The 22,731-nt window shown below is 33.9% G+C and overlaps 5 protein-coding genes across 11 annotated transcripts; all 5 read right to left on the bottom strand.

Annotated features, from left to right (window-relative positions):
- Positions 1 to 3,528: 3,528 nt before the first annotated feature.
- LOC108861861 (bifunctional L-3-cyanoalanine synthase/cysteine synthase D1) lies at positions 3,529 to 6,402 on the bottom strand. Of its 2 annotated transcripts, XM_056986729.1 has the most exons (11): positions 6,181 to 6,402; positions 5,943 to 6,052; positions 5,767 to 5,824; positions 5,408 to 5,671; positions 5,186 to 5,323; positions 4,990 to 5,041; positions 4,800 to 4,879; positions 4,654 to 4,713; positions 4,499 to 4,579; positions 4,356 to 4,401; positions 3,529 to 3,759 (listed from the first exon to the last, which is right to left on the bottom strand). In XM_056986729.1, exons 1-11 carry the CDS (start codon positions 6,211 to 6,213, stop codon positions 3,704 to 3,706), a joined length of 978 nt encoding a protein of 325 aa, XP_056842709.1. In that variant the 5' UTR covers positions 6,214 to 6,402; the 3' UTR covers positions 3,529 to 3,703. The 2 variants fall into 2 exon arrangements, with proteins under 2 accessions (XP_056842709.1, XP_056842708.1); XM_056986728.1 differs by lacking the exon at positions 3,529 to 3,759 and having other exon boundaries at positions 4,235 to 4,401; positions 6,181 to 6,401.
- A 1,882-nt stretch (positions 6,403 to 8,284) lies between these two features.
- LOC108861860 (bifunctional L-3-cyanoalanine synthase/cysteine synthase D1) lies at positions 8,285 to 10,831 on the bottom strand. 5 transcript variants are annotated; one of them, XM_057010212.1, is made up of 11 exons: positions 10,726 to 10,831; positions 10,394 to 10,448; positions 10,148 to 10,257; positions 9,973 to 10,030; positions 9,621 to 9,884; positions 9,392 to 9,541; positions 9,268 to 9,319; positions 8,986 to 9,065; positions 8,828 to 8,887; positions 8,646 to 8,726; positions 8,285 to 8,557 (listed from the first exon to the last, which is right to left on the bottom strand). In XM_057010212.1, exons 2-11 carry the CDS (start codon positions 10,424 to 10,426, stop codon positions 8,468 to 8,470), a joined length of 978 nt encoding a protein of 325 aa, XP_056866192.1. In that variant the 5' UTR covers positions 10,427 to 10,448; positions 10,726 to 10,831; the 3' UTR covers positions 8,285 to 8,467. The 5 variants fall into 5 exon arrangements, with proteins under 5 accessions (XP_056866192.1, XP_018491333.1, XP_056866193.1 ...); XM_018635831.2 differs by having other exon boundaries at positions 9,392 to 9,529; positions 10,726 to 10,830; XM_057010213.1 differs by having other exon boundaries at positions 10,394 to 10,460; positions 10,726 to 10,792.
- Positions 10,832 to 11,124: 293 nt separating this feature from the next.
- Positions 11,125 to 12,985, bottom strand: LOC108861858 (probable transcription factor At3g04930). The gene has a single exon (XM_018635830.2). It carries the CDS (start codon positions 12,719 to 12,721, stop codon positions 11,420 to 11,422), a length of 1,302 nt encoding a protein of 433 aa, XP_018491332.1. The 5' UTR covers positions 12,722 to 12,985; the 3' UTR covers positions 11,125 to 11,419.
- A 485-nt stretch (positions 12,986 to 13,470) lies between these two features.
- LOC108862439 (40S ribosomal protein S24-1) lies at positions 13,471 to 16,352 on the bottom strand. Its single transcript, XM_018636573.2, has 5 exons — positions 16,168 to 16,352; positions 15,895 to 15,936; positions 15,615 to 15,785; positions 13,731 to 13,817; positions 13,471 to 13,640 (listed from the first exon to the last, which is right to left on the bottom strand). Exons 1-5 carry the CDS (start codon positions 16,237 to 16,239, stop codon positions 13,611 to 13,613), a joined length of 402 nt encoding a protein of 133 aa, XP_018492075.1. The 5' UTR covers positions 16,240 to 16,352; the 3' UTR covers positions 13,471 to 13,610.
- Positions 16,353 to 18,585: 2,233 nt separating this feature from the next.
- LOC108862438 (serine/threonine-protein kinase WNK1) lies at positions 18,586 to 22,039 on the bottom strand. Of its 2 annotated transcripts, XM_056986065.1 has the most exons (7): positions 21,552 to 22,038; positions 21,422 to 21,459; positions 20,985 to 21,212; positions 20,690 to 20,910; positions 20,457 to 20,614; positions 19,916 to 20,375; positions 18,586 to 19,681 (listed from the first exon to the last, which is right to left on the bottom strand). In XM_056986065.1, the coding sequence occupies exons 1-7, from the start codon at positions 21,627 to 21,629 to the stop codon at positions 18,804 to 18,806; spliced, it is 2,061 nt and encodes a 686-aa protein (XP_056842045.1). In that variant the 5' UTR covers positions 21,630 to 22,038; the 3' UTR covers positions 18,586 to 18,803. The 2 variants fall into 2 exon arrangements, with proteins under 2 accessions (XP_056842045.1, XP_056842044.1); XM_056986064.1 differs by having other exon boundaries at positions 20,457 to 20,910; positions 21,552 to 22,039.
- Positions 22,040 to 22,731: the final 692 nt, after the last annotated feature.

Here is a 22,731-nt window from a genome sequence, read left to right as displayed (position 1 = left end):
TTTTAAACAAAAGTGAAGAGTATAAACATCTGTATATAGAGCATTTACCGAAAACTCATTATTTTAGAAGGGGTTAACCCGCAGAATTTGGAAAATTTTCAAAAATATGATAATCTGGTTTTAGTGTATAGTTTCATATAGCACTGACATAATATGATGGTCAAAGATTTAGAACCTCTGTCGTCTCCGTATCTCTAGATAATGAAGATTTTATAATGCTAATTCCACTAATCTAGGCAGTATATGAAATTTTAGTAAACTAAAGATTAAAAATAGAATTATTCCTATATACCATTAAATATAGTTTATAATACATTAATTCAAATGTAGAATGTGGTTTGAAATTTTTAAGCAAAATTGAAGAGTATAAACTTTAGAATATAGAGCATTTATCAAAACTCATTATTTTAGAAGGGACCTACGGATTTTGAAAAAAAAATTCAAAATATGAAAATCTGGTTTTAGTGTATATTTTCATCGAGCACTGGCATAAGATGATGGTCAAGAGTTTAGAACCTCTGTTGTCTCCGTATCTCTAGATAATAAAAAAATTATCATGCTAATTCTACTAATCTAGGAAATATATGAAATTTTAGTAAACTAAATATTAAAAAATAAGATGATTCCAATATACAATTAAAGATAGTTTATAATACATTAATTCAAATGTAGAATGTGGTTTGAAATTTTTAAACAAAAGTGAAGAGTTTAAACTTCAGAATATAGAGTATTTACCGAAAACTCATTATTTTAGAAGGGGTTAACCCATGGATTTTGGAAAATTTTCAAAAATATGAAAAATCTTGTTTTAATGTATTGTTTCATCGAGCATTGACATAATATGATGGTCAAAGAGTTTAGAATCTTTGTTGTCTTCGTATCTCTAGCTAATGAAGATTTTATAATGCTAATTCCACTAATTTAGGCAGTATATGAAATTTTAGTAAACTAAATATTAAAAAATAGAATGATTCCTATATACCATAAAGAGAAGTTTATAATACAATAAATCAAATGTAGAATGTGGTTTGAATTTTTTAAACAAAAGCAAAGAATATAAACTTCAGTATATAGAGCATTTACCGAAAACTCATTATTTTAGAAGGGGTTAACCCTCGGATTTTGGAAAAATTTTAAAAATATGAAAATCTGGTATTAGTATATAGTTTCATCGAGCACTGACATAAGATGATGGTCAAAGAGTTTAGAACCTCTGTTGTCTCCGTATTTCTAGCTAATGAAGATTTTATAATGCTAATTCCACTAATCTAGGCAGTATATGAAATTTTAGTAAACTAAAAATTAAAAAATTAGAATAATACATATATACCATGAAAGATAGTTTAGAATACATTAATTCAAATGTAGAATGTGGTTTGAAATTTTTAAACAAAAGTGAAGAGTATAAAATTCAGTATATAGAGCATTTACCGAAAACTCATTATTTTATAAGGGGGGGTTAACCCACGGATTTTGGAAAAAATTCAAAAATATGAAAATCTTGTTTTAGTGTATAGTTTAATCGAGCACTAACATAAGATGACGGTCAAAGAGTTTAGAACCTCTGTTGACTCTGTTTTTTTAGAAAATGAAGATTTTATAATGCTAATTCCACTAATCTCGGCAGTATATGAAATTTTAGTAAACTAAATATTAAAAAAAATAGAATGATTCCTATATACGATAAAAGATAGTTTAAAATAAATTAATTCAAATGTAGAATGTGGTTTGAAATTTTTAAACTAGAGTGAAGAGTATAAACATCAGTATATAGAGCATTTACCGAAACTCATTATTTTAAAAGGGGTTAACCCACGGATTTAGAAAAAAAAATCAAAAATATGAAAATCTTGTTTTAGTCTATAGTTTCATCGATCACTAAAATAAGATGATGGTCAAAGAGTTTAGAACCTCTGTTGTTTCCGTATCTCTAGCTAATGAAAATTTTATAATGATAATTCCTAGATCTTTATTATCTAGAGAAACGGAGACAACAAATGTTCTAAACCTCTTCGACCATCGTCTTATGTCAGTTCTTGATGAAACTATACACTAAAACCAGATTTTCGTATTTTTGAATTTTTTTCAAAATCTATGGGTTAACCCCTTTAAAAATATTGTGTTTTTGGTAAATGCTCTATATACTGGAGTTTATACTCTTCACGTTTGTTTAAAATATTCAAACCACATTCTACATTTGAATTAATTTATTCTAAACGATCTTTCATGGTATATAGGAATCATTCTAATTTTTTAATATTTAGTTAGCTAAAATATCATATACTGCCTAGATTAGTGGAATTAGCATTATAAAATCTTCATTATCTAGAGAAACAGAGACAACAGAGGTTTTAAACTCTTTGACCATCATATTATGTTAGTGCTCGATGAAACTATACACTAAAACCAGATTTTCATATTTTTGATTTTTTTAAAAAAAATCTGTGGATTAACCCTTTTATAATAATGAGTTTCCAGTAAATGCTCTATATTCTGAAGTTTATACTCTTCATTTTAGTTTAAAAAATTCAAACCACATTCTACATTTGAATTAATTTATTCTAAAATATCTTTCATGGTATATAGGAATCATTCTAATTTTTTAATATTTAGTTTACTAAAATTTCATATACGTCCTAGATTAGTGGAATTAGCATTATAAAATCTTCATTATCTAGAAATATGGAGACAACAGAGGTTCTAAACTCTTTGACCATCATCTTGTGTCAGTGCTCTAAGAAGCAATACATTAAAACCAGATTTTCATATTTTTGAAAAAAATTCAAAATTCGTGGGTTAACCCCTTTTAAATTAATGAGTTTTCGGTAAATCCTCTATATACTGAAATTTATATTCTTTGCTTAAGTTAAAGCTTATTATCTTAAATCATCTCGAACCGAAAGAAAATATTTTAAAAAATGAAGATCTATTATCCTCTTCGTATTTATGGTCGTTTTCATCATGTCTTCTTCCTGTAAAGTTTTATTATTATTTTTGAACAGTAAAGTTTTATTATTTGCTTAGAAAATTTTCCTACAAATATAAAATTACAAAATTTACTGTTTGTTTTTGTTCTATTTTGTAATGATTATATTATATATAGGAAACAAAAAAAAATGGTAGGAGAAGCAGGGGATTTATGAATGGTGGACGCGTAAAGGAGAAGAGCAATGCAGAGGAAAGTCCAAGGATGAATACAAAGGAATTGGAAGGTGTGATGAGTCATGAGTTGAGCCATTATCATTGCAAATATCTCTATATATACAACAAATAATGCTTCTTCTATATTAATCATCTGTATACCATTTAACATGTTCACCAAAAAAAAAAAAAAAAAAAATCATCTGTATACCTTTTGTCTGTTTATGTGCTTCAAAGAAAAAACTTATCTCAAAGGTGAAATCTATGATGTGTTTGTCTATTGTTTAATCCAAATTGTCTAGTGTAATAATTCAACGTATTATCTCGAAAATAGAATTTGATTGAGCAATAATCGTATGAAATATCAAATTTTAAGCCAAATCCAAACACAGAGAGAGCATAATATTGTTATTACCAAATTTTATTTAACACATTACCGATTTTATTACACACCAATTCACACAGAATACTTGTAAACTTAATAACTTTTAAATGATTTTTATATTTATATTTTTCAGATTTGAGAAAGTGAAAAATATCAAATAGAATATCGCAGTCTGCTTCATTCAAATGTCATACTCTCTGCTTCATGTCTCACGGAGTCGAATAAGGTGCCGACTGGTTTTCCCGCTACCACCCGCAAACGCAGTTTTTGCGGTTTATAGCGGTTGTTGGCGTTTCGAAACAATCACAGAAAACGCTACAAATCGCTTCAAACCGCTCCGAACCTCTTAAAATCAAAAGCTGGTTCCAGCTAGCGTTTGCGGTTGCGGGCGGTTGCGGGAGGGTAAATTTTTTTTTTAAAAAACAGAATAAATAAAAATAATATTAAAAATATCCAATAAAAATTTTCAATTGAAATAATAGAAATTGTAAAATGTATTCATATTATATTTCAATTTATATTATAAAATTCAAAACTAAAATATTTTCTATAAATTTTTAAAATTGAATAATATGATTTTATAAATATAAATTTTATATTTATCATATTATTATGATTTTTAATATTTTTATAATTACATAAAATTTAAATATTATTAAATTATTATTTAACGGATGTTGCGTTTTGTAGTTTACCAGTCATAAGAGTCCCGCAAACGCAACAATTTCTAACAGCTATACCAGTCGTACAAATCTCTAAAAAACACTTAAAACCGCAACCACCCGCACCCGCAAACTCCCGCAACCGCAACCGCAACCGCTGCGGTTACACCAGTCAGTCGATATGTAACGCTCCCCACCGCTAGGGAAAACCACCTAAAATGAACCGATTTCATTTTCTTAAAGATCCGGTCTGACTTTTGGCCAGGGAAGGAAATTTTTTAATGTAAAGTAATAACTCAGATTCACTTACAACTATGAGCTTCCCAGCGTTTTCTGGACGTTTTGCCACCTTAATGGCAGCGGATGCAGCAGCTCCAGAAGATATTCCAACCTGCTAGACGATAAAATTTGATCAGCAACGTTGGCTTTATGGTTTATCATACCGATTAAACCGACAGACTGTACCAGTAATCCTTCTTTCAGGGCAATAAGTCTGGCTGTTTCAATTGCTTCCACGCCTGGCACCTTTAACATTACAAAGATATCTCAGACTCTGACATCTCATTGCATGCTTTTACGAACAGAAAAAAAAATTATCAGCTACACATTACTTGAATGATTTCATCAACAATGCTGAAATCCAAATTGTCTGGGATGATTCCAGCACCAATTCCTTGGATCAAATGTAGACCTAAAGAAAGCCAAAAACCTTGTTGATCAAGAAATAGATTTGGCAGCAAGAAAATCCACGGATTAATGTTGGTTTTATCTAGGTATTAAGACTCAAGAAGCAACTCTTACGCGGTTTACATCCACTGAGTACAGCACTTTCTTTAGGTTCCACCGCGTATACCTGTGTATCAAACAAGTGCTCGTAAAACAAAATTAATGTTCCTTTTTTTTAAAAAAAAGAAAAAAAATGTTTCTCATGTTATGATTTTGGACTTGTAAATATAAGTTTTTTTTTTTAAGTTTTTTTTTTTTTAAAGTTTTATACCTTTATGTCTTTTTTCTTCTCCTTGAGGAACTTACCTGCTCCAGAGATCGTTCCACCGGTCCCAACACCGCCCACCAATATATCTACTTCCCCTGCAGAGTCTCTCCATATCTCTGGACCCGTGGTTCGGTAATGAGTCTGCATCAAAAATTTAGATAAACAAAAAAAGAAAATGTATAAAAAGAGAGAGAGAGAGGTATAAGGAGAGTCCATAATATATACTTGTGGGTTTGCAGGATTCTTGAACTGATGTAGTATGATACCATCTGGAGTTTTGCTTAATATCTCGTTGGCTTTTTCGTATAATCCTTTGACGCCTCTCCTCGGGTCTGTGAGATGAACCTCTGCACCTAATGCTAACAGAACTGTCTTTCTCTCGAGGCTCATTGTTTGAGGCAGTGTGAGCACAACTTTGTAACCTCTTGCTGCCCCGACAAAGGCTAAACCAATCCCGGTGTTACCAGAAGTTGGCTCAATCAATGTGCTCTATAGTAGTAACATCACCATGATGTAAATCTACAATGTTTGATCATAGTGGAGCAAAATGTAAAAATATGGATTGTAGTATCTAATCATTGTACCTTTCCGGGAGTAATCAGTCCCTTGTCTTCTGCATCTTTGATCATACCATAAGCGATTCTAGCAAACAGAAGATATAATTCGATTTTTCTTTAAAAAGGAGATTTTCTCAGAAGGAAATTAAAGTTATCAAGTATTATGTCTTGGAGGAAACAAGAGATTGTGAAGTGATATATACCGCTCCTTGACACTAGAGCAAGGTTCCATCATCTCAAGCTTAGCCGCGATACGAGCAACACAACCATCTACGACGTTGTTCAGATACACCATTGGAGTGTTACCTATCAACTGTTGCATAACGCAAAGAAGAAATACCATGGAACTATAAGTACATGACCAGAACAAAGTAACTTAGAACTTGACCATTCCATATTAAAGCAACTGATGGAAAAAAGGTTGAATGATTTCGAAACTACTTGAGTCACGTCATCTTTGATCGAGTACTCCATGCTAAATATGCTATAATTCCTGCAAGATTCAAAAGAAAAATCAAAAGAGTTAAAAGACACAGTGTAGGCGACTGTGTAAGCAACAAGACACTGTCAGCTTTAAAACTACTTCAGATCCGAATCAAAGGAGTGAAAACTAGACAATGTATCTTTGAAAACTCAAATATGAAGAGGAGAAACTATTCAAGTTGGAAAATTTAGAGGGAAAATAGAAGAAGAACATTTAAAAGATGTTTAGTGTACGTGCGACGAGATCCTATCGGAGTTTAAGAAAGTCAAGACTCGAGAGCAATGATATAAAGGCATCAGTAAAGTACACTGCACACATCAATAATTGCTACGCATTATAATATATACTAATTAACACCGCGCATGAAACACGTGACGATAATTTTATACATTTATATTGTTGATGTGCCTTGAGTCTTGATGTTACTTTTAAGCAATCTATGTTATATCACGTACATCATACCGATTCAGTTATATCGAGAACGTTGCATCAAGTTATAGTAGATATTACATCTGATTGCAGGCTTAGATCCATGAATCCATATAGTCTAAGTTTTAAATACCAGATGTTACTATATATACCTTGTATTCGAAATAACCCTAAACTTTCATTCTGTAAGTTACTATATACGAGATGTTACTATATATACCTTGTATACGAGATGTTACTATATATACCTTGTATTCGAAATAACCCTAGGTTCAGTACCACTTATAATAACAAAATCTTTTTTTACCCATGGACATAGTTCTATATGAACCATGTTAAATATCTGTGTCGTAATTACATTACTAGTTACATCTTTTTATCCATTTGTCTCTCTGTCCATTCCTTCTCACGCCGTCACAACATAGATTGTATTTTATTCCTAACATTTTGCCACCTCACGTTGACAACTTTAGTTTATTGAACACTGGTATAGACTATATAGAGTAATTAGATTGCGTTAAGTTTTAAACAAAGGAAAAAAATAGGATTACTTGCCTTAAACAGCGCATAAACTTATACATTTAATATGTTATACTTTCATAATTCTTACAAAACTTTAGTTCCTGACTGTTGACTAAAGGAATGAGTGGGAATGACTAAGGGGCTGACTGGTTTTCCCGCTACTATCCGCAAATGCAGCTTTTGCAGTTCAAATCGGTTGTTAGCGTTTCGAAACAATCACAGAAAACGCTACAAATCGCTTCAAACCGCTCCAAACCTTTTAAAATCAAAAGCTGGTTCCAACTAGCGTTTGCGGTTGCGGGCGGTTGCGGGAGGGTAAAATTTTTTTCTTTTAAAACAGAATAAATAAAAATAATACTAAAAATATTCAATAAAAAAAATAAATTGAAATAATAGAAATTGTAAAATGTATTCATATTATATTTCAATTTATATTATAAAAATTTAAAACTAAAATATTTTCTATAAATTTTTAAAATTTAATAATATGGTTCTATAAATATAAATTTTATATTTATCATATTATTATAATTTTTAATATTTTTATAATTACATAAAATGTAAATATTGTTAAATTATTATTTAGCAGATGTTGCGTTTGGTAGTTTACCAGTCATAAGAGTCCCGCAAACGCAACAATTTCTAACAGCTGTACCAGTCGTATAAATCTCTAGAAAATGCTTAAAACCACAACCATCCGCACCCGCAAACTCCCGCAACCGCAACCGTAACCGCTGCGGTTACACCAGTCAGACCCTAATTCTTCTTTATTCATTAAATTTAACACCATTTATAAGGAATGAGAATAACTAATTCTTCTCTATTCCTTAAATACGATACCATTTATAAGGAATATTTTTTCTTCAGTATTCTTTCTCATTCCTTTTAATTTAAGAAATCAAAAAAAAATATTCCTTATGAAATCCAGGAAAAAACAATAGGGAATAATATTCCTATTATTTTTTCCTCTTTATTCTTTTCCCGATTGTTCCTATTATTTTTTGTTGGTCACCGGTTAGAGCCTTAATATACTGCTCTGACCAAATCGGCGAGGATCTCGTTTTTGTTTTATTTATTTGTTCTTGGTAGAAATTTTTAAACGACATTACATTTACGTACATGCATGCATGTCTATAGTTTTCTTAATTTTGAAAACAATATTACGTCATGTCATTTCAAGTCAAACAACACTTTCAATGTATGTCAAAACTCAAAAATGACAAAACCGGTATCTTGGTACTTTATTACATAACCGAACCGAGTTACGTAGTAGTAGCAGTGGATAAGTCTCTCTCATTCAATTGCCAAATTCTCCGCTTCACTTCTGATCGAGTCGAACATCGGAGTCGACAAGTACCGTTCCCCGCCACTCGGGAAAACCACCTGAATACCAGACGATAACCGATAGATTAATTTTAAAATCCGGTTTGATTTCGATTTAAAGATTGGTTTATAACTCTGTTTCACTTACAACTATGAGCTTCCCTGCGTTTTCTGGTCGTTTTGCAACCTTTATCGCAGCGGCTGCAGCAGCTCCGGATGATATTCCAACCTGACAGACAATAACACTTATCATAAACTTGGTTTTTATGGTTTAAACCAAAAAGGAGAATTGCCAAAAAAAAAAAGAATCAATAAACCGACAGATTATACCAGTAATCCTTCTTTCAGGGCAAGAAGTTTGGCTGTTTCAATAGCTTCCACACTTGTCACCTGAAAATGGATATTGCAAAGTTCTCAGTCTTCTCATGGAGTTCAAGAACACACACACACACACAAACATACAGATAAAGTCTTAGCTACAACATTACTTGAAGGACTTCATCAAGAACGCTGAAATCCAAATTGTCTGGGATGAGTCCAGCTCCTATACCTTGGATCCCATGTGGACCTACAAAACCGTGTTATCAATGAATGTTATGTTTCATTACAATATGTTTGTTAGACTCAAGAGCAAAATTTAAAAGCTTGAGTTCCTTCTAATATTAATTTTGACTCTTAACATTAATAAGATTGTTTGTTTTAAATATTAGAGTTGAATGCTCAAGAGCAAGAGTTGTAAGCTTGAGTGCCAAAAAAAGAAACAAACTCACCAGGTTGCCCTCCACTGAGTACTGCACTCTCTGCAGGTTCCACTCCATAAACCTGATGATAAAACAAATACTCGGGAAGAAGCCTTAGTATCTAACAAGTGTTCTGTCATGTATCAGTTTGTACCTTAACGGCTTGATTCTTCTCCTTGAGGAACTTCCCTGCTCCAGAGATCGTTCCACCAGTCCCAACACCAACAACCAATATATCTACTTTCTCTGCAGAGTCTCTCCATATCTCTGGACCAGTGGCCTCGTAATGAGACTGCAAAGAATCCAAAAATTTTATCAAACTAAAAAAGAATATCTAGAAATGTGAAAACAGAGTCCCTGTATATATATATATATATGCATACTTGTGGGTTTGAAGGGTTTCTGAATTGCTCTAGTATGTGACCATCTGGAGTTTTGCTTAATAACTCTTCAGCTTTGACAATTACTCCCATAACGCCTTTTTTAGGATCTGTGAGGTGAACCTCTGCACCTAATGCTAGAAGAATGATTCTTCTCTCAATGCTGACTGATGCAGGCAGTGTAATTACAACTTTGTAACCTCTAGCTGCCCCAACCATTGCTATACCAATCCCGGTGTTACCAGATGTTGGCTCAATCAATATGCTCTGAATGTAGTAAGTAAATCACAAAGATTTAACCTAGAATTTTGATTCTAATATTTAATGAGATTGTATGATTCAATAATGGTTATACCTTTCCGGGAGTAATCAAACCCTTGTCTTCTGCATCTTTTATCATTCCATAAGCAATTCTAACAAGTAGAAGGGTATCATTATTCAATTAAACAAATTTGGAGCAAACAAGACAGAAAATAGAAAGAAAGAAAAAATGCATGTTTTGGAGCAGACAACATAAGTTATTTATGTACCTGTCCTTGACACTAGAGCAAGGCTGCATCATTTCAAGCTTAGCGGCAATACGTGCAACACAACCATCTACAATGTTGTTCAGGTACACCATTGGAGTGTTACCTATCAGCTGTCACAGCATATGCAAGATACATGGAATTAATCACATCACTTGAACAAAGGAACTTAAGACAAAAGTTTTTGAGTCTAATGAAACATTGATTATAAAAAAACAAAAACAAAATACTAGAAATATATGGATTTACTTGAGTCACATCATCCTTGACTGAGTACTCCATGCTACAAAGATCTTTGAAATTCCTGCAAAATTAACTTCCCAGATTTGGGTACTGAAGATCGGAAAGAGGCTCTACACGACAGCAAGACAGCATAACCTTCTCAAACTAATTTCAAGATTTAGGAGTTTAATTAACATGACAATGAATGATGATTAAAAACGATGATGAAACAAATGAGTGAATGATGCACAGAGCAAACAAGTTCTTGTTCTTGAGCTGAAATGGAACATGAAGAGGCTAACTGATTCAAGATGTTCGCAAACAGATGAAGAGTTCAAAAAGAAACGTAATAAACTTACCAAGCTCGAGAGAAGAAAGACTGTCCACAAAAGAGAGAGAGAGAGAGAGAGAGAGAAGTGTTAATAGTGAGAGCGATGTAGAGCAACGGTTGCGTATAATACCATATAGTACACTTTAGCACTAATAACTTATTAGTAATAAGTACATAACAAACCAACCACGTGCAAAACATACGAAATCCACCGCACCAATCTTCACCTCTTCACGTGTTTGTATAACTAATTTTCTGCATTCTTGTAATTTATTACTTTAACCTGGACTTTTCTGATAATCTCGTGTCAGTTGTCGTATTGCGTTTCACCCCAAAAGAATTTGAGAAACAAGGTTTTCTTAAGAAAATATTAATTACTTCAAGTCATGTGTCAAATATAGTAATAATAATCATACACTTCAGTAACTGCATCATGAAACAAAGGTTATACGAGAAAACTATAAATCTAATACAAAGGTTATACACAAACCCCCACTATGATGATTCATCCCTATTGACAAATAATTTAAAGAAGAGAAAAACAAAAATAAAAACCTAGAATAATATCACAATAATACCTTAAGCAAATTTATAACTGGAAAAATATTCAAATCTCTCATACTACTAATACTCACCACACACATTCCAGAAGGTTAAACTCATAATCAAATATCAACCTAACTGGTTATTGTCTTATTCCTCTTCTTCTTGTTTCATCATCATCATACACCACTCGGCATCGTCTTTAACTCATGCAATGTAGCTCTAATCTGCTCTTGAACAAGCTCTAATCTCCTCGAATACACTTCCAGCTCCAGTATCTGTTGCTTCCTCCACCGCTCATCATTCACCGCCTTGTTCCCACCTCCTCCTTCCACACCATAACCTAAAGGCCGTGTAAACACGGGGCTTAACGAGCCAAAGCCATGACCATGACCACCACCAACACCACCTCCTCCTCCCATTGCAGCCATCATCATACTCGTCGTCCCGTTCATCATCTCCTTGATCAGAGGAGAGACACAGCTCTTCACAGTCTCTTCAATCAAAACACCGATGTTCCCTCCGATAACAGCAGTCGCAGGTTCGTTGAGGTTAACATTGCTAGCTGCTGCTGTGTTTGGTATGTTCCCATCAATGACAGGTTTGCTGTCTTCCTCAATCTTCCCTATTCTCGATCTCGACCGTTTCCTCGATCCGCTACTCATAGTCAACCTCCTCTCAACTCCGTTCTCAGAATCAACCTCAATAGGATTCGAACCACCAGGGCTGTTAAAGTAGTTACCGTTGGTGGTGTTAGCGTTGGTCTCCTCGAAATCCATGACATTATTGTCCTCAAACCCGATGATCTTCCCAGTCTGGTTCCAAATCTTCCTAGAGATCTCGAAAGTGGACTGATCGTGAGGGCTCTTGAAGAAGACCTCTTTCCCGGAGCTAATCTTGCTCATCACGTTACGGTACTTCTTCTTGAGCCGCCTCAGCTTCTCCACGAGCTGGTTCTTGTTGAACTCCAGCTGGAGCTTGGACTTGATCAGCTCGTAGAACGGGGCCGTGTCGGGCGGGTGGGAGCTGTTGCTCCCCCTGTGTGACGTCACGTAGTCGAGGAACCCGCGGAGGAGCTCGATCTCGTCCTCGTCGGTCCAGAGCCTCTGGAAGAGGCGTCTGGAGTCGTCGATCGGCGGCGGAAGCATCCTCTGGCTGTTGTGGTGGTGGTGGTGGACGATCTCCGTCGTGCGGTGCCATTTCGGATCGGAGTCGACGGGGATCACGGAGACGGGGACGGCGGATCCGGCGGGAAGCGCGACGGTTACGGCGTCTGTGGAGGAGGAGGCGACGACGGCGGCGGTGGTTGGATCTTCCTCGTCGGGATCGTCGTCTTCGGGATCTTCGTTGGTCTCGGGGATCGCGGCGTCGTGGAGATCCTCGTCGGTGTCGGAGTCTCCTCCTCCTCCGTCTCCTGCGCCTCCTTCCTCTAGATCCGGCGATTCGATGGAGAAAACGGCGTCGCGTTGATCAGATGTCATGTTTCGGAGAAGGGAAAGGAAAAACAGATCTGGCTTCAGCTCTTGCGATCAGGTTAAGACCAAAGAGAACCAGATGCGGTTGGGAGAGAGAGAAGAGTGGGTGGGTTCACGAGGATTGGTTGGTTACGCGCTTGTGATTGGGTGGTGGGTGGTAGGGGCATGGATTCTTCGGCCCAACCAGGGGTAGTTTCGGTGTTTCATAGCTTTTTGGAAAAACGTTTACGAACAAGGCATAAGTAAGTGGTCACCCACTCCTACACGCACTTGCTTATTATTGCGGTCTCTTGTGTCCTGACGTCTCTCGGTCCCAACGAAAAGTCCTTATGAAATTTAAAGAGCGTTAGGTAAACGTGACTCTGTCGTAGATCCCGTAGATCCCATGTAACGTTCCTTCTCTTTTTCCTAGTTTTCAGAAATTGAAACGCAAATTCATATATTCTTTCATTCAATAAAAATGTGTGAATATTAACTTTTAACAACTATCAAATCGCCAAAAGTATGAGTGTGTAGTAGGCACATGAAAGTGCTTTTGTTGATTGAAATTACCGTAGAATCTAATGGTTGAAGCTAGACCTCTCATTTTTGCTTAGCTAAAAGAAAACAAGACAGAATCAGATTCGCAGCATACTTCTTATCATTTTAGGTTACCCGGTTACGCATTGGATTAACTAATTTTGGTTAAAGGCGGTTTAGTTTTTTTATTTTACAACTAGCGGAAACTGGAAAAAGATGGAGAAGAGCTTAAAATATAGTATTGAACAAAAACCTTTGATTATGTTTAGATTGTCTTAGTTGCAGAGAAAATCTAATTGCAAACAAAGAACTTTAAGATGAACATAAAAGTTCGATTATGAAGAAAAGAAAATGACTGATACTAGCTTGTGATCTCTCACTTCTTCTTGGGATCACCAGCCTTGGTCTGCGATGTAAAAGCAAAGAAAAATGAGTAAACAGAATCATAGTGTATAAAACACTTGTGTAAATATTATTAGTAAACAGTAGGTCTCACCTTCTTAACACCACGGATCTTCTTAGCACGGTTCTTCCTTTCCTTAATTTGTTTCCTTGATTTCTCGATCTTGGTGTCAAGACCATTCTGCAAATCACACATGCAGCCAGTCTTTAAGTATACTGAGACATCATATATATATATATATATATATATATATATATATATATATATATATATATATATATATATATATATATATATATCTATAATATTATTGAGAAGTCAGTTTCATATGTGTCGCGCTCACGTTGATTCTCATGATGGTTGATTACGTGAATACCCTTAATGAATTAATTTTAGTTATACCTAATTATCATTACTAAAAATTGTTTAGTTTCCTTTTTATTAATAAAGCTTTAATTATCTTTTTATTATAGTTTATTATTTTATAAACCCATATATATAGTAAAAAGGAAATATCTGTAAAATATATAGATTTTGTATATACAAAAAACGAATTTATTTTTTCCTACTTTATATTTTTGCTAAAACATAAATAAAAAGTGAATATCTAATAATTTTCAAATATATAGGTGTATATATATAATTAAAAGATATTTAAGATAATTTTTAAGAAAATATATTTTTATAATGATTATATTTTTGATTAATTTATTTTAAGAAACTAATTTCAAACAACGTAAAGTGATCATCTAATATCATTAAGAAAAAAATTATAAATTAAAATTATTTTTACCTAACTTTCATTGATTAAATTATAAAATATATTCACAATTCTAAACAAGTGATGATTTACCAATTATTATGATTTAGTTGTTTTATAAATATTCATATATGTAAATATCATAAAATATGTTCATGATCATGCAACTACAACATTTTCTGCGTGTTTTTATCTTTTTAAAAATAAACTTACCAAATTTTTTAAGATTTATAAAATATATTTACAAATATAAAAGGATGAACTGAACTAAATTAAGCTAAAAATAGTAATCCAATTTTAATATTATTAAAGTAAAAAAAATAGTTGTCCAATTTAAAATAATAGATGCAAAACATACTCAACAATGAACACTTGAAATGTCCAAAATATTATGTTTGAAATAAGATATCTAATTAAGATGAAAACACACGTATAGATACAACCTTTTGAATTTCTGGGTGTAACTACCTTACGAATTTGAAATTAATCAATGAAGTTTTGAAAATTTCTGAATTGGTTTGCTTATTCAATTCTCAATCTCTTAGCACATTAATTTATTTTATATAATTTTCTCCAAAATAACATATATTAATATTTTAAAATATTAGAAGTAATTATTAATGCAATTCCAGCTTTATATTTCTTTTCTCAGAAAACATATATTAAATTATAAAACTTGTATAAATATATTTACAAATCTAATAAAATGAACCAAACTAAATGAAATTAAAATAACAATCTAATTTTAACTTAATTAAAAAGTGTTGTTTATTTTCAAACCAAATATGGAGCTTAACAATACCATACATGAATTAATCCAAATTACTATAAATAGAATCGCATATCTAATTAAGATGAGAACATAGTGATACTTAATATTATTTTCATGATATAAATTAAAATAACTTAAAAGTTATGAACAAATGTATAGATATATCTATATAATGATATATATACAATTCCCTTTATTCATCATAAATATAAGTTATAAAATTATTTGAAAGTTATAAAAAAACATATGTAAATATTTTACAATTATTATGATTTGATTATTTTATAAGTATTTATTCCCGTGCATGAGCACGGGAGAATCACCTAGTTAACGTTTATAGAAGAAGCCAGACTAAATATAATGATCAATAGTAATAGTAATAACCAGTGCTAGACTAAAAAGGCATTTCATGGAAAAATAAGAGAGGAGAGAGCCATTTACTTACCCTGATAAGTCTGTACTTGGGTTCGAACTTCTTAGCGCTCTCGACATTGTCATAGATCAAACCAAACCCGGATGATTTACCACCTCCAAAATGGGTTCTGAATTTGAAAACAAATATGGCGTTTGGGTCCTTGACCTCGTACATCCTTGCTAGCTTCTCCTTCAGCTCAGCCTTTTAAGTAGGAAAATAAAATTAAGTTCTCACATAAAAACTCTTTTACCATTCTAATCTATATAATGAGGACTCGAAACTAAATGCATTGTGGCAGTAAAGAGCATACCTTTGAAACATTGGCTCTTCCAGGGTGAAGAACATCAATAACCTACAATTCACAAAATCAACCATTTTCTTCTTTTTTTTTTTCAACCATTTTCTTACTAAACTCAAATCCAAAAAGCTAGCCCAAAAAAAACACTACTACGAGTTTTAAGACTAAGCTATGCGCATCAAGTTACACAGATTCAGAAACTATTTTTTAAATTCCCCTGTAATCACAATATCATACAATATACTAGTAGTAGTAGCAATCAATACTAAGGCGAAATGAACTCACGAACTGCTTCCTTGAGAGAAGTCTGTTGGTCATGAATTTTCGGGTTCTGATCGTCACTGCCTTTTCCGCCATTGTCGCGATTCCTCCAGGGGATCTAAACGAAGATCTCTCTCTCTCTGCAAAGCTTTTGAGTTCGATTCGTTCCTCCGTCGGCTCGGGTGAAAGAAAGAGAAGACGCGCTACACAAGCTGTAGCGTTTTTTATAGTGATGCTTCTTAATTAGGGTTTTTTTCTTTCGGACATTTTTAATGGGCCTTAACTTTATTGAGTTTACAATCTGAAGCCCATATTTGAATTTGGTTGGGGTTTGATCTACAAAACAAAATATGGAAGTAAGGAAAGTCCAGTGGGGCTTATCTTTTTTTTTTCTTAATGGGCTTAACTATTTAACGCCCTGGTTTATTTTGATTATCTTTTTGGACAAAACCTCATGGCATATTTTATTTGCAAAGTGTACCTACAGAAATCAATGCAACAAAATGAAAACAAATATTTTATTTGCAGATTCTGATGCTCGTTATTAAACAAATTAGTTGAGTTGAAAAAGAACGTATAACAATCTGATTTTTGTTTACTTTGATTCAGTTAAGTCGAGGAACTAAAGCAATTATTGACCGAGTGATTGTGGTTGGTTGGTAAAGACACGGATCTGAGATATTAACATGTTTCAGGTTTGATTCACCTAAATTACAATTATTTTGGTCACCTAATATGGATATGTGTCTATGTTTTATGGTCTATTTGAATACTTGAAAAAATGGTCTATCTGTGGGTTGCACATGTTCTTAAAGATTAGTATGAGTTTTTTCATGGATCTGGTATACTTCCAGATTAATCAAAAAAAATTAAAGCAATTATTTTTTTAATATAATAAAAATTATATTAAAGAATGTCCAATAAACTGGTTCAATTTCCGTTGGCTACACGGCTGTAGAGTTACATACTATCTACAATACGGTAAATTTTGGGTTCAATTTTAATTGGTCACACGGCTGTGAAGTTACATCTGTATAAATACCCAAAAAAGATCTGTTATAGATTGTAGATCTGAGTTTAATTCTTTCTTTTACAAAAAAAAAGGGAACATTAATAGTAGTATAAACTATTGAAACAAATCGAATTTATGTATTTTGTGATTTCCAAGAGTAGAATTCTCTGATGCTATAACTTCTTAAAAACATTTGGTAAAAATAGTAATTAACTATTTATACAGATAAGAACTAATAACTAATTTTGTTCGATTTATTAGCCACACACACGCAGGAATGTTTAGATGAGTTGGCGTTACACCGCAAAAGCTAAATCGACCACAAATTTAAATTTAAGGACCGACAGACATAAGTGGAAGAGGAAGATACGAGAAGAATGGTTGGCACTGAAGTGGGTTGGGTACGAAAAGAGTACGTTTGATCTGTACATATTCAAATACCACATGCCATCAATAAACGATAATTTAAGATTTTGCTTCGTAAGGTTTCTTTTAAGATCAATTATTACTATCTTCAATTGATAGGGTCAACCTAGTTCGATTCTTCATATCATGTCCCTACCATCTTTCATAGTCTTTTGTTCCCCCATTGAATTTTATAAAACTAAATTTAAAATTTCATACTTTGAATTTGGACAAGGCATCATCTTCATGTTTGAGATGTGTTTTTTTGTTGATCTAAGTAACTAATCAAAAATATTATTATTCTTTTACTAATAAAGCTAACTATGAGCTTTGTATCAAAATGGTCATTGTGTATCTTGTGAGTTGTGATTGCATAGTAAAGTAATAAGAAACCACCAACTTACGTAAAATAATTGAACAATAATTATAACGATCACAATGATCACCTAACATATCATAGAAGGGTTCATCGTCTACCTATATCTTAGATCTGCAAGATATGTATGGTCTGATGAGGTTCATATTTTTTTAGTAGAAGAGACTTATGGTATGGAGCTTACCACATGAGTGTCATATGCGATTGTAAAATAATTGATGCGTGTGTTGTTATATTTTTCTTTTTAAATTTATTTGTATCTACGGAATATCTACAAAAATTGATTGATTATAATATTTTTGTCATAGAGCTTGGGAGTTACTAATGAAAGTTCAAACCAGACGTAGAACTTAATTTGGAGAATCGTATTCTAGTGTAGATATGAACAAAAACAGTCTTATTGAAAACGTTCAACCATTTATGTCACACTACAATCATATTATATGTATAATTTTAATTTTATTGAAGTGAAAAATACCAACGCATGTGAATGAACCCACATTTGAAAACGTTCACATTGAAAACGTTCCCGCCTTCCCCACATGCATTATAAATGGAAACTTGCAAACAAAATGTTGAGGGACTAAATCATTACAACACTATTGTTGAGTTTCTAAGAAAATAGCAAATTTTGTAATTTGATAACAGATTTATGTTAGTGCTAAAAATTTATTATAAACAACTTGCTATATATGAATTTTATCCATAATAATTCTTAAAATCTTATTGCATTTTTATGCATTCACAAACTAAATTCTGGAATGGTGTTATTGTAAGAATATTAACCCCAAAAGAATACCAAACAATATGTATACATGAAGAAACCACCAAGCTTCAATGGCATCAACAGGAAGAGAAGTTGTCCTTTTAACTTTTAAGACACTTCGGTACTAATCTTTCTCTAAAGACCTTCTCTTTCACCTCATCTTCATCTCCTCTTCCCAAACCCGAAACCGAACCGGAGAGTCCATCTTTCAAATACAGACCAGAAACCGAACTGGAGAGTCCATCTTTCAAATACAGACCCTCTTCTCCTGATTCAGACCAACGGGACTTTAACTGATCATCCTGCATCTCTCTTATATCCATATGACACTTAGCTTTAAGCCATCTTAACTCTTGTTGGACCTGACTTTCGCTTTTCTCTACCTCATCACAGTACAGAGACGGTAAAAACGAGAACGAACCAGAACCGGTTAGATGGTTTATCCCGTTACTTGCCTCGCAAGAAAACGTGATTTCAGGGTCCTCGTACACTTCTTCTTCCTCCTCTTCCTCTTCTGAATGGTTTTGCCCCGAGTCTATCGAGCTAAGCTCTCGACTCTCCTGCTGTTGCTGCAGCTTCCATATCTCTCGAAGCCTAACCTCGGTCTCTCTTATCGTGATCTCTTCAAACCGTCCATGAGTCTCCCCACACCCGTTTCTACAACACTGTGCAACGTTCGCTCCAGGGTTTGTCCTCAAGAAATCCATCACCGAACCCATCGAAGTCCGGTTCGATACGCAGTTGCTGCAAATGTTCGCATTTGCAGCCGCCGCCGCTGCAGCAGCGGCGGCAAGAGATTCTTCAAACTCCGGGCCTGGTCTCCAACTAGGTACAAGCCTAGATATCTCACCGTCAATCATGTTGGCTATCTTTGTGACTCCGTGATCGTCCATATCTAGCTCAGCTACCATCTCCGTCGCAACGCTCAGTGCCGTGTCTGTCTCGATGTCAAATGGAAAGTAAATGTTCCGGACACGCCCTGCAAAGAAATAAAACCTTTCTTTACATTCTTGTTCTTTAGGTTATGCAACAAAGTGACTGTTTTTTTTTTTTTAATACAAAGAGGTTCGGAGCCGAAGCCCTAATATAGTATGTAATATTAGTTTCGTCTCATTATCTAATATTAGTTTCGTTCCAGCGGTCACTTGAACTAAGGACTTCTAACACAATGGCCATTGAACTAATGACCTCTTGGTAAAGTGAATGTTGGTACCTTCTTTGTCGGTGATTCTAAAACGCAAGAACAAGCCACCATCATCTCTTCTCTTCCCTTTGATACTGATATCAACATTACCAGAGCTCTTGTCTTCTTCATTTCTACACTCAAAGAGCTCGATTCCATGAGTCTCCTCTGTTTCACCAGGATTATTATACCCCCATCTGTTCTGATACTCGTGGTAACCATTTGAATACTGACGATTCAAAGAGCTACTATTCGACGGGTAATTGTAGTAGTCAGCAAGATGATGAGGCTGTCTAAGTAGCGGCGGCTGCGCCACCGGATAATCCATATCAACTGATCTCAGATCAAACTCACCATCGTCTATTCGAAAGAAAGGATCATCTAGCAACTCACGAGCAGAGACTCTAAGAGAAACAGTGGCCAAGCATTTCTCAATGAAGTACTTAACCTCAGGGTCTTTCACCATGTACAATGCGTCTGGCTTCTTCCCCTGAAACCGAACATTTTTTTTAGCTACAATACATTCACTCTTATTTTTGGAAACAGAAAGAGAATGAAAAGTCTCACTCACCGACATAACTTTCTTGTAGATCTGAGCAGGGTGTGTGCATTCGCTGTAAGGGTAATCAAACGTTACCATTTCTAGAATGCACATACCAAAAGAGTATATATCAACTAGTTCGTTGTAGGCTTCTTCGTAGACTTCAGGAGCCATGAACTCAGGTGTCCCTAGTAAAACATACACAATCAGAACGTGAAACAACTCGGAAGGAAAGTATGTAGGGGTTTGTTGTGTATACATACCTACGCAATGAGCAGCGTGGGACTTTCTTAAAATGGCGGCGAGGCCAAGATCTCCAATCTTGACCTCTCCTTGATTGCCGTTAACGAAAATGTTGTCACATTTGAGATCCCTGTGGATTATAGGAGGGTCATGGTTATGTAGATAATGCAACCCTCTCAAGATTTGTCTGCACCAATTCTTCACCGCTCTTATGTTCACTCTCTTATGCCTCAGTCTATACCTGGGATCCATTACCAAAACCTCTCAGAAAATCATGCAATAGCCAATCAAAAAAGAGAGAGAGAAGAAGCTTACTGTCTTAAGGTGCCGGAAGTGAACAATTCAGTTACGAAATTGATGTTACGGTTAGAGGTATCGACCCAAGAGGTGTAGAACTTCATAATGTTCTTGTGTTTAAGAGTCTTGAGGAGGTGGATCTCGCAGTAAAGCCTCTCGAGGTCTTCAGGGCTTTGTAAGAAGTCGTAGAGCTTGACTTGGTTCCATGCTACTTCGATGCCTTCGTATTCATCAAATGCTCTGTACCTACAAAATCAAAAAGAAGAGAAAATAACATTTAACCTGTTATGTGTTTATTGATCAAATAAAGCTATTTCCCACAATAGGAAAGTTTCCTTTTGTGGATCTCTTAATTGGTCTGACCAATGAACAACAGCAGATGGTTAATAAATCCATCACCAGATCCAGAAAAACATTTGTCAGGAAAAAAGAAAAGAGAGAATTGATTAACTTACACAGTCTTAGAAGCTCCTTTACCCAGAACTTCATTATACTGCAAAAACAATAAACATTTTAAAGTCAACAACAAAGATAGAAATGAAACTAACTGAGATACTGGTTGATTGAGAGGAAAATTAAGCTTACTCTTCCATATCTCCCAGTAGGATCAACTTCAACAAACTCAGAGTAATCTGGTTCTAGATAACTCATCAGATTGTTCATCTCTCTTATCTCCCAATCAGAAATAAGAAAGAAGAAGAAGAAGAAAAAGAAAAAATCCAAAAAGTTTATAAATGAATAGATCTACCAATAATATATATGGGTGGGTTTGAGTTTATTCTTATAGAACTTTGGTCATAATCATCTTGTTCTTCAGACAGAAATAGTTGAACAGAGAAGATGTGAAACTCATGTAGATAAGAACAGTTTCTGTATTTACTCTCATTATTACAATAAATACTCTATAGTGAGAGAAAGGGATTTGAGTTTAGAAGACAGACAGACAGGCCAAGCTTTCTTCAATAGTTCAATGGAAGATTTTTTTTTCTTTTTTTTGGTGGGTTATTACAGAGGACTACGAGCACCTCGTGAGAGAGAAAGACAAAAGACGGTGTGTGCGTTTCTTGCGGGAACGGTGGTCCAAAGGGGGTTAAACTAATACTACAAAATATCAACAGTTTTATCTTTTGTTATAAAATATTTTTTTTTTTACTTTTGTCAACTGTTATTGAAGTCGCAACAGTAGCAACTATCAACGGTTTATACGGTCATTTGTAGTACGTAGGAGAGAGATCTAGCTGACCATTCTATAGTTTGGGTACTGTGGATAATTAAAAAATTAATCAGGGGTATTTTACTTACTTTTTGTAAAGTTTAAATCTAGCTGACTTTAAAATTTTATCTACGAACAAAAGAAAATTGTTACTACAGACGGATTGAAATTGTATTGTTTATGTATGGCTTACATGTCATCAATTTCTACTATAGTTATTAAATATAAATGAAATGATAATTGTTGTATGATTACAACGTTCGGTGGTGGGGGAATGGTATCCCAAATACATATAGTATATCAAGTGAATTAGTTCTATATTGTTTTTGCTAATTTGTTTTGCGTTCTTAATTCGGAAGCAACTGGAATAAATGAATTAATTTTATGTATTATTTTAGGTTTACGTAACGCTTATATTTTACGAAATTTTAATTATTTCAAAACGGTGATGAGTGTTTGGGTCAAGTTTGAATCGGATTCCATTTTAAGACTGTAACGTAATATATCTGAACCAGATCCACCATCCATACTTTAAGTATCCCTTACTTTACA

This window comes from Raphanus sativus, chromosome 5 (assembly GCF_000801105.2).
Source record: "Raphanus sativus cultivar WK10039 chromosome 5, ASM80110v3, whole genome shotgun sequence".
NCBI lineage: Eukaryota > Viridiplantae > Streptophyta > Magnoliopsida > Brassicales > Brassicaceae > Raphanus > Raphanus sativus.
This window is presented reverse-complemented; position numbering and strand designations above follow the sequence as displayed.